At 40.4% G+C, this 15,454-nt stretch overlaps 2 protein-coding genes and 1 non-coding gene across 3 annotated transcripts; 2 read left to right on the top strand and 1 right to left on the bottom strand.

The window, feature by feature from the left end:
• Positions 1-267: 267 nt before the first annotated feature.
• LOC112218925 (small nuclear ribonucleoprotein F) lies at positions 268-4,921 on the top strand. The gene is made up of 4 exons (XM_024380170.1): positions 268-370; positions 2,390-2,515; positions 2,780-2,844; positions 4,650-4,921. Exons 1-4 carry the CDS (start codon positions 368-370, stop codon positions 4,717-4,719), a joined length of 264 nt encoding a protein of 87 aa, XP_024235938.1. The 5' UTR covers positions 268-367; the 3' UTR covers positions 4,720-4,921.
• A 1,965-nt stretch (positions 4,922-6,886) lies between these two features.
• LOC112218924 (coiled-coil domain-containing protein 38) lies at positions 6,887-15,368 on the bottom strand. The gene is made up of 16 exons (XM_024380169.2): positions 13,723-15,368; positions 13,561-13,629; positions 13,405-13,470; positions 12,921-13,012; positions 12,600-12,762; positions 12,081-12,148; positions 11,661-11,824; positions 11,085-11,165; positions 10,421-10,593; positions 10,138-10,219; positions 9,933-10,026; positions 9,448-9,599; positions 8,902-9,037; positions 7,877-8,079; positions 7,344-7,437; positions 6,887-7,083 (listed from the first exon to the last, which is right to left on the bottom strand). Exons 1-16 carry the CDS (start codon positions 13,775-13,777, stop codon positions 6,973-6,975), a joined length of 1,803 nt encoding a protein of 600 aa, XP_024235937.1. The 5' UTR covers positions 13,778-15,368; the 3' UTR covers positions 6,887-6,972.
• trnay-gua lies at positions 10,946-11,035 on the top strand. The gene is given in 2 exon segments: positions 10,946-10,982; positions 11,000-11,035. It is a non-coding gene; the product is annotated as a tRNA-Tyr (tRNA).
• Positions 15,369-15,454: the final 86 nt, after the last annotated feature.

Genomic DNA, 15,454 nt, shown 5'->3' with positions numbered 1-15,454 from the left:
GAATCTGCAACTGTTGTTGTCTAGCCCGGCGAGCAAGAGACTATATTGTATCAAGTATCTGATTGTAACACTGTGACTGAAACTGTTTCATTAAAATTGCAACAATGTAACAAGTTCGACGATAAATATTTTGGCTACATTGAATCTTTTCCCGCAAATTTGGGCTCCGCACGGAGAAGAGACTTGACTGGAGTAGAAAATGCCCGTCTGTTCTTCTCTCCGGTTCAGTGGCCAATCAGGAGGAAGAATGACAAAAACTGAACCAATCACAGTGCTGTTTTGTACGGATCAGAGTTCAGAGTTCACCACTACTTCCTGTATCCAATAACGGCGTGCAAATCGTCGTTGAAGCTCATACAGAAACAAAATGGTAAATATTCTATATTATGACGTGTTTGATGAGAATTGGTAATATATGTAGTGAACGTCCAGGCTATCATAGCTAACTACTCAAATTCAAGTTATCATAAATTCGCATTATGCGCCTTTGTTGTGATTATCCAACTATCTAGCTACGGTAACTAGTTAGGGTGGTAAGATGTACTTTGTTGTGCTTTGCACTGTATGTGAAAAGCTAGTTTGATTATCTAGATAGCTAGTTGTGAGATGCAGTTGTAATGTGTTTCGGTCCTGTATGCTGGTTGTCTGAAAGCCATGGGATATTTAAGGGATATTTAAGCAATAAGGCCCGAGGGGCTGTGGCATATGGCCACGGCCTTATTTCTATTATAAACTGCCTACCAACGTAATTAGAACTGTAAAAATACATGTTTTGTCATACCTGTTATAAACTGGGTGGTTCGAGCCCTGATTGCTGATTGGTATATTTAATCAATAAGGCCCGAGGAGGTGTGGTGTATGGCTAAGGGCTGTTCTCGGCACGACGCAAGGAGGAGTGCCTGGACACAGCCCCTACTCGTGGTATATTGGCCATATACCACAAACCCCAGAGGTGCCTTATTACTATTATAAACGGGTTACCAATGTAATTAGAGAAGTAAAAATAAACAGGTTTTTTTCTTCAAACCCATGGTATACAGTCTGATATACAATGGCTGTCAGCCAATCAGCATTCAGGGCTTGAACCACCCAGTTTATAACAGACCATATACCATGGGTATGACAGAAATGTGTATTTAATGTTCTAATTACGTTGGTAACCAGTTGCGTGGTTCATAAGAACAGCCCTTAGCCATGGTATATTGGCCATATACCACATCCCCTCGTGCCTTATTACTTAAATTTAACCAGTTAATTATCGTTAATATTATGACTATAATTAAGCAATCAGGTCCGAGGGGGTGATATATGGCTAAAATACCAAGTCAATGAAAACTTTGTCACATGCGCCGACTACAACAGGTGAAGAAATGGTTACTTACAAGCCCTTAATAATTAACCAACAGTGCAGCTCACGAAAGAGTTAAGAAAATATTTACCAAATAAACTAAAGTAATTTTAAAAAATGAAAAAGGCTATATACAGTCAACGTGCGATGTACAGGTTAGTTGAGGTAATTTGCAGCCATAACTGTCAGTAAGAATGTCCATGATGCATACATAATAAACAGCAAGTAGCAGCAGTGTAAAAACAAATGGGGGGGTGGTAAATGTAAATAGTTTGGGTGGCCATTTGATTAATTGTTCAGCAGTCTTACGGCTTGGAGGTGGAAGCTGTTAAGGAGCCTTTTGGTCCTAGACGCGCTCTGGTACCACTTGCTATACCAGTTGCCAAACCAGGTGGTGATGCAACCGATCAGGATGCTCTCGATTGTGCAGCTGTAGAACTTTTTGAGGATCTGGGGACCCGTGCCAAATCTTTTCAGTCTCCTGTTGTCGTACACTATTCACGACTGTCTTGGTGTGTTTGGACCATGATAGTTCATTGGTGATGTGGACACCAAGGAACTCGAAACTCTCGAGGGAGAGGTTGTTGTCCTGGTACCACACTGCCAGGTATCTGACCACCTCCCTATATGCTGTCTCATCGTTGTCGGTGATCAGGCCTACCACTGTTGTGTCGTCAGCAAACTTAATGATGGTGTTGGAGTCATGTTTGGCCACGCAGTCGTGGGTGAACAAGGAATACAGGAGGGGACTAAGCACACACCCCTGAGGGGCACCAGTGTTGAGGATCAGCGTGGCAGACGTGTTTTTGCCTACCCTTACCACCTGAGGCGGCCCATCAGGAAGTCCAGGATCCAGTTGCAGAGGGAGGTGTTCAGTCCCAGGGTCCTTTGCTTAGTGATGAGCCTTGTGGGCACTATGGTGTTGAACGCTGAGCTGTAGTCGATGAACAGCATTTTCATATAGTTGTTCCTTTTGTCCAATAATAGCTGCTAAATATATGTATGTGACCAATAACATTTTATTTGATAATGGCATTTCAGAGTTTACCACTGAATCCCAAACCGTTCCTGAACGGTCTGACTGGCAAGCCCGTGATGGTGAAGCTGAAGTGGGGAATGGAATACAAAGGATACCTGGTGTCCGTGGACAGCTACATGAATATGCAGGTGTGTGTGTGGACCAGAAAGATGCATACAGTAAAATATGTGAAAACATCACTGAAATGCATAATTCCCTACAGCTAGAGTCCCTCATGTGCACACATTTGCATCTAGAGAGAGCTTGCCCATCCGAATCTCTAGCTAAGCTATATGGCTCTGGTTGCATCTCTGTGGGCCATTCATTTAGTTTGATTAAAAACAGGTGTACATTTTGTACATCATTCATATCAATTTATAACTTCTAACAATATATTGTCTCTGATTTTATAGTTGGCCAACACTGAAGAGTATGTGGATGGAGCATTGGCTGGTCACCTAGGAGAAGTGCTCGTCAGGTAAGTTCAGTGGAATTCCCTTTTGTTTACTTGTACTTCACAGAGTTCATGATTAAACACATTAGCCTGGTCTCAGATCTGTTTGTGCTGTCTTGCCAACTCCTATGGTCATCATGGATTGGAGTAACGATTATCATATGAGTTGCAAGACCGCACAAACAGATCTGGGACCAGTTTACACACAAAGGGCTTTGAGAAAGTATTCACACCCCTTGACTTTTTTTCCACATTTTGTTGTTACAGCCTGAATTAAAACATGTATTACATTGAGATGATGTCACTGGTTTGCACACGATACCCCATAATGTCAAACTTAAATTATGTTTGTAGACTTTTTTTTTAAATGAAAAAATGACAAGCTGAAATGTCTTGAGTCAATAAGTATTCAACTTCTTTGTTATGACAAGCCTAAGTTAGTTCAGGGGTAAACATGTGCTAAACAAGTCACATAAAAAGTTGCATGGACTCACTCTGTGTGTAATAAGTGTTAAACATGACTTTGAAAGACTACCTCATCTCTGTAACCCCCACACATACAATTATTTGTAAGGTCCATCAGTCGATTTAGTGAATTTCAAACACAATTCAACCACTGAGGTTTTCCAATGCCTCGCAAAGAAGGGCACCTCTTGGTATATGGGCAAAAACTAAAAAAGCAGACATTGAAGGTCTTTTTGAGCATGGTGAAGTTATTAATTACACTTTGGGTGGTATATCCATACACCCAGTCACTACAAATATACAGGCGTCCTTCCTAACTCAGTTGCTGGAGAGGAAGGAAACTGCTCAGGGATTTTACCATGAGGCAAATGGTGACTAAAACTGTTACCAAGTAATAGGAGAAAAACATTGAAGTTGCTCCACAATAATAACCTAAATGACAGTGAAAAGAAGGAAGCCTGTACATAATAAAACTATTCCAAAACATGCATCCTGTTTGCAACAAGGAACTAAAGTAAAACAGCTAAAAATGTGGCAAAGAAATGTACTTCATGTCCTGAATACAAAGCCTTATGTTAGGGGCTAACACAACACATTACTGAGTACCACTCTTCATATTGTCAAGCATGGTGGTAGCTGCATCTTGTTATAGGTATGCTCGTCATTGACAAGGACTAGGGAGTTTTTTTTTTTTAGGATAAAATATACGGAATAGAGCTAAGCACAGGAAAACTCCTAGAGGAAAACCTGGTTCAGTCCACTTTCCAACAGACACTGGGAGACCAATTCACCTTTCAGCAGGACAATAACCTAAAACACAAGGTCAAAATATACACTGGAGTTGCTTACCAAGACATTGAATGTTCCTGAGTGGCGTAGTTACAGTTTTGACTTAAATCGTCTTGTAAAAATGACTTGAAAATGGCTGAGCAATGATCAACAACCAACTTGACAGAGCTTGAAGAATTTAAAAAAAAATATATATGCAAATATTGTACAATCCAGGTGTGCAAAGCTCTTAGACTTACTCGGAAAGACTCACCTTTGGCAGCAATTACAGCTGTGATTCTAACATGCATCGACTCCTCAGTGTGAATACTTATGTAAATTAGCACAAAGAAAAATCTCTAAACATCTTTTCACTTTGTCATCATGGGGTAGTGTGTGTAGATGGGTGAGGATAAATATATTTTGAATTCAGGCTGTAACAGAAAATGTGGAATAAGTCAAAGGGTATGAATACTTTCTGATAGCACTGTATCTCCTTTTTAATTGCAGAATTAGCACAATGTTTAATCATTTCCTGTCTGCCATACCAGCCCACGGTGAGCTAACAGTACACTATTTTTTTTCCCTCCACACAGATGCAACAATGTCTTGTTCATTAGAGGGGTAGAAGAGGAGGAGGAGGATGGTGAAATGAAAGACGTTTGATAGGCGCATGCTACTGCAGGCTTCCTTTTTGATGTCCGGTTGCTAATCTTGTTTGTTGATTTGTTGCCATTTTTTATGAAAATGTCTCGTTTTGAAAACATCTGAGAAGCAGTTGTCTTTTTTTATATGATGATGAAGCAAGCTGTTGTGCCCCTTTTGAGCACAAGGATAATAAAATTGTGCATATTGCACATTTCAGTAATATCTTGTATGGCATTATTTTGTGCAATTTACCTACTTTATCTGTAAATGATCATATTTAGGAAACAATAACAGAATATACTAAGGTAAAAATTGATTTTTAAAATTTATAATCCAAGTATACAGTATATTAAATCTAACTGTTGTATAGCATTAGATAATATTGTATAGTCCAAATCAGTGAGTGAATCCAAATGCTCCTTGGTGACCTGGGCTAACAAATAGACATAATGTACAGTACCAGTCAAAAGTTTGGACACCTACTCCTTCCAGGGTTTTTATTTTTAATATTTTCTACATAGTTGATGTCGTCACTATTAATCTACAATGAAATAACACATATGGAATCATGTAGTAACCAAAAAAGTGTTAAACAAATCAAAAAATATATATATTTTAAATTCTTCAAAGTAGCCACCCTTTGCCTTGACTGCTTTGTGCACTCTTGGCATTCTCTCAACCAGTTTCATGAGGTAGTCACCTGGAATGCATTTCAATTAACAGGTGTGCCTTGCGAAATGTCTTTCCTTAATGCATTTGAGCCAATCAGTTGTGCTGTGGCAAGTTAGGGTTGGTAAACAGAAGATAGCCCTATTTGGTAAAAGACCAAGTCCTTATTATGGCAAGAACAGCTCAGAGAAACGACAGTCCATTACTTTAAGACATGAAGGTCAGTCAATACGGAACATTTCAAGAACTTTGAAAGTTTCTTCAAGTGCAGTTGCAAAAACCATTAAGCGCTATGAAAAAACTGACTGCCACAGGAAAGGAAGGCCCAGAGTTACCAATGCTGCAGAGGATAAGCTCATTAGTTACCAGCCTCAGAAATTGCAGCCCAAATAAATGCTTCAGAGTTCAAGAACTGACACATCTCAACATCAACTGTTCAGAGGAGACTGTGTGAATCAGGCCTTCATGGTCAAATTTGTGCAAAGAAACCACTACTAAAACGACACCAATAAGAGGAGACTTGCTTGGGCCAAGAAACACATGCAATGGACATTAGACCGGCATGAGGAGGTAGGCAATAAATAGGAAATAGTAGCAAAGAATTACAATTTAGCAGAATAACACGAGTGATAAATGAGCAGATGTTGATGTGCAAAAAAACAGAAGTTAATAAAAACAGTATGGGGATGAGGTAGGTAGATTGGGTGGGCTATTTACAGCTGCATCGATCGGTTAGCTGCTCAGATAGCGGATGTTTAAAGTTAGTGAGTGAAATATAAGTCTCCAGCTTCAGTGATCTTTGCAATTCGTTCCAGTCACTGGCAGCAGAGAACTGGAAGGAAAGGTGGCCAAATGAGGTGTTGGCGTTGGGGAGGATCAGTGAGATATACCTGCTAGAACGTGTGCTACGGGTGGGTGTTATCGTGACCAGTGAGCTGAGAAAAGGCGGAGCCTTTGTGAGAAGCAGAGTGTGGTTCCCACCGTGAAACATGGTGTGATGTTGCTTTGCTGGTGACACTATCAGTGATTTATTTAGAATTCAAGGCACACTTAACCAGCATGGCTACCACAGCATTCTGCAGCGATAGCGCAAACCAGATGGTGTATCATTTGTTTTTCAACAAGACAATGACCCAACACACCTCCAGGCTGTGTAAGGGCTATTTGACCAAGAAGGAGAGTGATGGAGTGCTGCATCAGATGACTTGGCCTCCACAATCACCCGACCTCAACCCAATTGAGATGGTTTGGGATGAGTTGGACCTCAGAGTGAAGGAAAAGCAGCCAATAAATGCTCAACATTCCAGGTGAAGCTGGTTGAGAGAATGCCCAGAGTGTGCAAAGCTGTCATCAAGGCAAAGGGTGGCTACTTTGAAGAATCTAAAATATAGATTTGTTTAACACCTTTTGGTTACTACATGATTCCATATGTGTTATTTCATTGTTTTGATGTCTTCAGAAAATAGTTTTTTTTTTTTTTAAATAAGAAAAATCCTTGAATGAGTAGGCATGTCCAAACTGTTGATTGGTACTGTATACAAAAGCTCATTTAAAATCAGTCACTGTCTTATATTGTCTGTGAATACTGATGGTTTAAAATAATCAGGCAAAGAAGTACAAGGCGTCTTCTTGCTCTCTAGTGGTCAACGCATGTGTCTTGTCCTTCTTCTTGATCTCCGATGGCTCCGATCGCGGCATCAGCCTTCTGCCCGTCTACAAGCCAGAGAAAACAGAATAAACAGGGACTGGCTGTGTAGCAAAGTGTCTGTTACAGTTCTGTAATATTAGGTGTCATTGCAAAGGCATTTGGTCCTGGAGAAGCATGTTTCATCAATACACAGTGTAGCAAAGGTAGATATTGTATTCTAGGTTGATTCTCTATGCCCACCAGTCTACAAAACAGTCTATATTTACTCAAACTGTATTATAGCAATCGATATGTGTCCTGTTTGTGCACAGTTTGGTACACTGACCCTCTTCTTGCTGTCAGAGGTGGCTCTCTCCAGAGCCATTCGGAGTCTCTCCTCTTGGTGGTGTTTCTTCATCAACAGCTTCTCCTCACGCATCCTGACAGGAGATTAGAGGAAGGGAGCATTATTGTCAAGACGGCACAACAGCCTTTAATAGCCTTCTTCCTGAGATCGCTGAGGAAGTTTGGGATAATAAATACCCTGGTCAACTTCTACCGCTGGCCGCACAATTGAGAGCATTCATCCCGAATGTGCATTAGTGTGGTATGTTGTTGGCAACAATTAAATCAAATCGCATTTATTTTATAAAGACCTTTTTTACACCAGAAGTTTTCACAAAAGGTTGCGTTTACTCAGGCAGACCAATTCTGATGTTTTACCCAATTATTGGCAAAATAACTGATATGATTGGTCAAAAGAACAATTAGCGTGGGGGAAAATACCAGAATTGGGCTGCCTGTGTAAACGCAGCTAAAGAGCTTTTACGGTTCCTGGTCGGTGTATGACCGCAAAGAGCTGTGAGGAAGGACACGTACTTGAGCCTCTTCTCCTTCTCCCGCTGGGTGCGGACGGTGTCAATGTTGTCCGGGGGCAGCGTCTCCAGTCGGTCCATAACGTCCTGCATTCTGCTCTCGATGTTGGCCAGCATGTGAAGAGTGCTGATATTGGAGTCCACCTCTCCCACACACACCCTGTACACTTCCTTCACCTTCTTGTGCAGCACATTGAGCATCACGTCCTGTGATAAGGAAGGAGGTGAAATTGACTACGAAATGGTTTCATCTCAATTTTGGGTGCGTTCGTAAATGCACTCTACACCGATTTCAGAGCACTCGTCTGAGTGTGCCAGAGCACAGAATAACAGATTCATTTACGAACGCTCAACACCCGTTGAATATGGCAGTTGTCAGTAAAAAGGAACAATGAAATTGTTGCCAGCAGCACAGTTACAGTCACCAATGCTCTGGATAACATGAAAACAGCCTTACCAGCTCTACTAGGGAGAGTAAAATGGTCAGAGTGAGGTGTTCTCTCATTATGTGTCTGGATGTAGCTAGAAAGCTAGCCAACGTTAGCCAGTTAGCTTGGGTGCTTGACTGCCGTTGTGAGGTCAGAACGCTCGGATCAGCCCTACTCCTCGACCAGAGCATCCAGTGTGGCTCTGAACTATCCGAGAGCAAAACGCTCTGAATGTACGAACGGACAATCTGACAACACTCGTGAGTTTAAGAACGCCCAGAGCGCATTCTGAGCACACACTGGCACTCCAGATTGTAAATTCAAACACACGATCTATTTCCTTTGAATTCTTGCATCCTCTTTCCTAGTCTCCCTCTCAAAATGCAGTGGGAGGAAAACATCTGGGGAGATTGAGGTACCTTTGGATCTTCTTCTCTGATGTATTTTAGGAAGTAGACCAATGAATCAGTCATTCAATCAATCAGCCAATCGAAGGCGCTCATGGAACCTGCAGTTGCAATTTCGTCATCGAGAGCGATGTCATTCATCAAACGCGCTCATCCATTGGGCCTGCAGCAACGACGTGGACAATAGTACTAACCTGTTTGTCAGCTCTGTACTCTCCGTAGGAGAAGATCCTGGACTTGAGCTCCAGCTCAGAGGTCTTCTCCTCCTCCCTCTGGATGGTGTTCTTCAGGATGTCTACCTGCTGCAGCAGGATCCGGGCCTCACTGTTCCTGTACATTACACATGTAAATAAACCCACACCACACATGTGCTAGGGATGACACCTGGCTCGTGTTTATTAGGCATGAAATTAATGGAATAAAGAGGTGAAGTTGTCCAAGGAGAACCTGGACTCGTCGATAACAAACACTCATTTTCATTTCTTTCTTTACCTTGTTTACCTTGGCAAGTCAGTTAAGAACAAATTCTTATTTTCAATGACATCCTAGGAACAGTGGGTTAACTGTCAGCTCGGGGATATGAACTTGCAACCTTTCGGTTACTAGTCCAACGCTCTAACCACTAGGCTACCCTGCCACCTAGTGGCTAGACTCTTGAGGAACACAGCACTGTAGTATTCCTGGAGAGGATTTGATTTAAATAGGGAGTATAACAGCATAGATGATGTGCCCTTCCTTACATTCTTTCCTGCGTCAACTGGATGGTTTTGCGGATCTCATCCATGACCTCCTCTGTCTCCTGGAAGTTCTGGATGTAGGACAGGTTCTGCTCCTCCAGATCAGTCAGCAAATTCAGCATGTCCCTGGGGTTGGAGTAACACAACTCTGGCTCCTTGGAGGAGAGGAGCCACAGCAGAGAACAAAATGGAAGAGCTAATGATAACACATACGTCCGGTCCCAGTCGGATTTGTTTGTGCTGTCTTGGGGGGTCAACCCAAATAAACCCAGTTTCCTTGTCTTAAATTGGGAATAGGGTTTATTATGGTAGTTAGATACGTTATTTATGTATGTTTTTTTTGCATTGGGGGGTTTGCTAAATTTACCTCTGGTTTACCCCCATTTTTTTAACCACTTTCCTGTTTGGTTACATACATTATGTCAACAAAACACATCAATACTCAAGAAGGTTCATTAATTTAAAAAACAGGAAGGTTTAAGCCATACCTCGTCACTGTCTGAGGTCTCTGCGGTCTCTGGCACCTCAGGGATGGTGGACCCCTGTCTCTCCTGGTGGTGAAGTATGCTGCTGACTTTGCCACTGACAGGGTACAATCAAATGCACACAGTAACACTGAACTATTTTCAATGTTACTTGTCAATTACGTTATATCATAAAATCAAATATATAAATGTTCCCCATCCTCTTTACCTTTTGCTTTGATGTCTTATCTGAGCATTTTTTGTCACTCTTGAATTGCGTCTGGCATACGCTGGACCTTTTTTATTTTCGTCTTGGAATCAGTAAAATAATACAAAATGTCAAGACTTCTGTCAATAGATTTAGGGTGCGTTGCACCAATGTGGATGAACTCTAATCCTAGATTAATTTAAACCATTTTGCTGCCACCTTTAGCCTACTATTGCATATTTCCTATTGCACACATTTTTATCAATCTCAAATAAATCCAAGGAAAGTATTTAAACTCCCATACCTTTGACCGATGAAGGAAGACAGAAAATGTTTGAATTCTCTTTCTGCTTGGTTGCTCTCCTGTCCTCCCTCTTGCGTTTCTGTTCCTCACGCCACTCCATGGGTCCGACGGCCATGAGAAACGTTTTGTAGGTCTGGTACTCCTTCAGTATTTCTTGATACTTTGAGATGTCGCTAAAGGGGATATGCTTGCATTAGGTGGGAGGACATTTACTACCACTGAAAAAACAAACACATGTCGACTCCACCCCACTCCCCAAATGAAAAGGAATGAGTTCAGCGCGACGGCGGCGTGTTCTCTAAACGTAGCCTAGCTAACGCGCATGCTAGCTCATCCATTCTGAAAAAAACGTAACGTGGTTAGGTAGTTTTCACTACTACCGTACATTAGCTACAGGAGTCAAATATGTTAAGACCGTGCAGCGTTACTGGGGGGGAAATACTAAAACTATTAAATATTTCACAACTTTCGAGTTCCTCTGTTAGAATGTTTAAATGCCCTATTTTTTCTATGTTATTCAGCGTCCCTTCGATAGCTCAGTTGGTAGAGCGGAGGACTGTAGTTGGAATCAAAGCGGAAATCCTTAGGTCGCTGGTTCAAATCCGGCTCGAAGGAGACACATTTTGATATTTTCCTTTCTAGTATAGCGTACATGATACAGTACCTTTTCATCGCCATCATTTGTACTGTTACTTTTTTAATTTCTGCTGTTTTCTCCATTTTCAGCATAGTCTCTTTCTCTGCCCTGGAAAGAAATATAACAGAATATACATGTGATGTTTTTATTTAAATGTAAAAAGAAATAATGTATTGTTCACATACACGTGTTTAGCAGACGTTATTCCTGATGTAGCGTAATGCTTGTGTTTCTAGCCCTTGACAGTGCAGTAATATCTAACAATTTCACACCATATACCCAATACACACAAATCTAAGTAAAGGAATGTAATTAAGAATATATAAATATATGGACAAGTAATGTCAGAGCGGCATAGACTAAGATACAGTAGAATAGTATATAATACAGTATATTCATATGAGATGGGTAATGATTAACTTATTGTAACATTGTGCATTTTCCATGATTTACCTGTGAATAAATGAACTAACTACTGTAAATATTACTGTAACCTACTGGTTATTTTGTCAATCAGGTAGCTAGAGATATTTTAAAAGCTAAAGCAAAAAATCATGTGTAGGCTACTATTTATTGGTAACAATAATGATAGGCTCTACTAACAACTTGACAGCTTCCACTGAGCTCTGGTCGTTTTCCTTGATGAACTTTTCAAAGGCGACCGAGTCCTGTTGCAGATGTTTCTCAGCGTGTCTGATCAACTGAAGCTCTATCACCGTGTCCTTCTCCAGCTTCTTGATGGTGTCTTGCTTCACTGACAGAGAGTACTATAGAGACATGGAGAGAGAGAGTACTATAGAGACATGGAGAGAGAGAGAGAGAGAGAGAGAGAGAGACTGGAATTCCTTAAAACCTACTGTAGAGATTATGTCTCTTCTACATCAGAAATGATGGCTGTTTTTTTTTTAAATCATATTGAATTGAAATGAAATTGGCTTTGCATTACTACGGCACTGCAGGTTTGATTGAATTCATTACACCTAGCCACAGCTTCTGTTACATTTTAGACCATAATTGTTTTACCTGCAGCATAAACTTTTCTCGCTGTTTAGACAAGTAGTCCCTAATGTTCTCCCTCTCTTGACTGCAACCTGCAAAACGACAAGAGATAACCTGGTCGATACTCTGTTAAAACATCGATGTATGTGCCTTTATTGTGACTGCTGTCTAAATCGGCAGGGTAGCCTTGTGGTTAGAGCGTTGGACTAGTAACCGAAAGGTTGCAAGTTTGAATCCCCGAGCTGACAAGGTACAAATCTGTCGTTCTGCCCCTGAACAGGCAGTTAACCCACTGTTCCTAGGCCGTCATTGAAAATAAGAATTTGTTCTTAACTGACTTGCCTAGTTAAATAAAATCCAATAATTTAAATAATGATAGATACCTCTATAATAAAATATACAGTATAATATAATTTTATTATAGGTCTACCTATTATACAATCATCTTAATTATAGGACCCAGACAGCAATACAAATACATTCATATTTAGATCATTAAAATGTACATTTTGATTCTAGACGGTTGTCTGTCATATACAGTACTTTTAGTGACCACGGTGGCCCACGTTGTTTTTTCCCGACTGCATTTCTCTGGTTCTGCGATTGTGTCCTGCACAGCACTCCTCATGGGGGCAGAGCGGCACCTGAGTCGGGACAGGTAGGTACTCTTCATCTGGGTTGGCAGGCTGCTGAAGAACTTCTTCTCCTGAGAGAGAGCGAGAATTACAAAATGGTATTCCTGTAATGACTTGATAGGCTCACAGGCCTCGATCTGAAGATTCTATTCTATTTGTATTATTTTCTATTATGGTCTTAGAGATGGATGCATAAAAGTCCCCGAGGGTATTACAGTAGCCTACGTACTTGTTGTTTGATTACAGATTCAATCTCTCTCTTTTTGAAGATGTTACGATCCATTGGAAGCACAAACGGGTTGTTAGATTTTCTGTCGTCATCTGCATATCAGAGATAATAAAAACATGTCTCCGTGGCTGGTGTGTATTCATTAAAAGTGGTTCTCCAACCTCTCCTCGGGGATACCCAACCATTCCATGTATTGGATATATTCCAGAGCTAGCACACCTGATTCAATTAGTCAACTAATCATCATGCTCTTTGACTAGAGCAAATCAGGTGAGCTAGTTCAGGGCCACAACAAAATGGTGAAATGCCTGGGGGTCCCCAAGGAGAGTTTTGAGAAACACTGCATTCAACAGTTCAACAAATATCCTATCAAAGTGCTTTTAACAAGATACAAATAAAAAATAAAATAATAACATTATCATGAAAGTAAGAACAATGACATTTGCCATGGTTCAATTATTTGCATGCATATGTTAAGCGTTACCTGTACTATTTCTTGATTTCAGCCAGACTGTATCCAATGTTGGCTTTGCAGTCTCCTCAAGACTTTCTGTAATACATTAGATGGTTTATTTGTTTGTTATTCATAATAAACGTTTTAGTCACCCATAAATTGTATATTTGTCCTCAAATGAAATACCTGCCATCCCACCCCTTCTCCTTAAGAGGTATTCAGCATCAGGAGTGTGTTTGGGAGAACTTATCTTCACTGAAAGAACATAAATGGTATCATAACATGTCAAAAAATAAAAAATAAAGCTTATATATAGAAAAACTAGCATCTGTGTAAATGTAGGCTTACCTTTCTTAATATCAGGCATGCTCAAAGGGGAGCGAAGAGGGGAGGGAATGTCCATTTCCAGTTTGTGTTCGGGATAGGTACTATGACTTAGAATAATTAATATCTGAGGGAATGCAATAACAAATCATTTGAGTTTTCAGTCAAAAATAGTGACTACTTCTATAGTCTAAATAATCTATAGCCTACATTTTAGTAGTTTTGCATTTGTTGCTATTCAGATCACAGTGTTTAAGAAGCAAATGTTCAGTGCAGGTTATTGTTGTTTACAGAATAGGTCTAAATGCCTGAATCCCTGGTTGTTATCTCTGTCCACTTGCCTGAAATGTTTTCTCAGTAGCTTTCTGGGGTGAAATGTCTAATGTCTGATTTGTTCCAATCTCTGGGCACATGGGGCTAAAATGAGTGGTGTGCGTTTCAAATGTAAACAACTCGCGCAATATTGCGCACTGTAGCTATGTAGTTCATTACAAAAGAATGTCAGGGAAATGTTGATTCCATTACTGAAGCACGAGTTCACTCATGGCTTCTTTCAACATTTTCGATGTAAAGTATTTAAATCCATTCGTTTATTTATAGATACATAGGCTTATATAATGTTTGATTATTTACAGATAAACATTTATTTACATAGGCCTATATAATGTTTGATTATTTACAGATGCATTTTTTTTTTAAATGTCTACAGAATTGTTTCACTTCAACTGAATCTTCTATCTCCGCCGTCAATCGACATTTAAATGTCACGTACACAGGATACAGCAGGTGTAAACAATGCAGTGAAATGCTCACTTGCACGCTTTTCCTCAACAAGTCCTTTGTAGCTCAGTTGGGTTCATGGCAAAATGGACCACCCATAAGTGAAATGTATGTACGCAAATCGTCTAATGGCATAGCCTTGTATTAGATTATATCAGAAAGAGTGTCTCTCCATGCCCTAATGAAATGGCTTGGCACCGCATTTTCTTGTACAGTACCAGCATACAGAAATGTATCGTTGTGTTCCTTTGCATTTCTCAGAAAATACATTACATAGCCTCTGTTTGACAGTTGGCCCCTAGTTTTTCTTTTGAAGTAGGCCTATATGTTCTTAGTCTGAACGTTTCACTCCTGGTCACTTCCTTGTCATTGCCAGAGAGACTGACCTTTTAGCAATCTCAACGTCCTCGCGCTGGATTTACTGCGGAGTTGCTCATTGGTTGTTGTAAATAACGTTAATATTTTCCATGACATGTGGAGCCTCGAAAATATAATTGCAATGTATAACAAAGTCAAAAACATTTAGCTGTTAGCTAGGCACGTTGTTGTATTTTGAAACTAAAAACCTTTTGTGGTTGGAATTGCAGTATGTATTTAGTTTGAGAATTTAGAAGTGAGCTAGCAAATTTGGGACAGACTGGTTTTAGCAACATGTTTCTGTGGAGAAAAAGTGAGTTTCAATATTTGCATAGTCGTTGTGATGGGACGATAGCTGTGTGAGTGATCAAATCAGTATCAAAATCCTCTGTTCTCATCATTAATGATATAACGTTTATATTTGAAGATGGCAGAAACTAAGACCAGTCTCTTGGCACATCACATGGGTACAGGGAGTGGATTAGGTAAAGAGACTGGTAAACCAGGCTAGCTTGTTCTACCACCAACTCCCAAATCCCCTTGAGCGAGGGCGTGATAAAAACAATTCAGGTGTTGGAAATTCATTGTAGAATTTCAATGGAAACAGTTGAATGTCTAT

Source organism: Oncorhynchus tshawytscha, linkage group LG19 (assembly GCF_018296145.1).
Source record: "Oncorhynchus tshawytscha isolate Ot180627B linkage group LG19, Otsh_v2.0, whole genome shotgun sequence".
NCBI lineage: Eukaryota > Metazoa > Chordata > Actinopteri > Salmoniformes > Salmonidae > Oncorhynchus > Oncorhynchus tshawytscha.
Note: the sequence above shows the minus strand (reverse complement) of the source record. Positions and strands in the feature narration are given on the sequence as shown.

Bases quoted from the DNA above. Each gene is read 5' to 3' on its own strand.
- LOC112218924 (XM_024380169.2), bottom strand. From the start codon at position 13,777: ATGGACATTCCCTCCCCTCTTCGCTCCCCTTTGAGCATGCCTGATATT. The intron at 11,825-12,080 runs GTAAAACAATTA...ATGTCTCTATAG, and splicing joins GAGAAAAGTTTATGCTGCAG to TACTCTCTGTCAGTGAAGCA. The intron at 8,080-8,901 runs GTTAGTACTATT...TCCTTATCACAG, and splicing joins AGTACAGAGCTGACAAACAG to GACGTGATGCTCAATGTGCT.
- LOC112218925 (XM_024380170.1), top strand. The intron at 2,516-2,779 runs GTGTGTGTGTGG...CTGATTTTATAG, and splicing joins ACAGCTACATGAATATGCAG to TTGGCCAACACTGAAGAGTA. The intron at 2,845-4,649 runs GTAAGTTCAGTG...CCCTCCACACAG, and splicing joins CTAGGAGAAGTGCTCGTCAG to ATGCAACAATGTCTTGTTCA.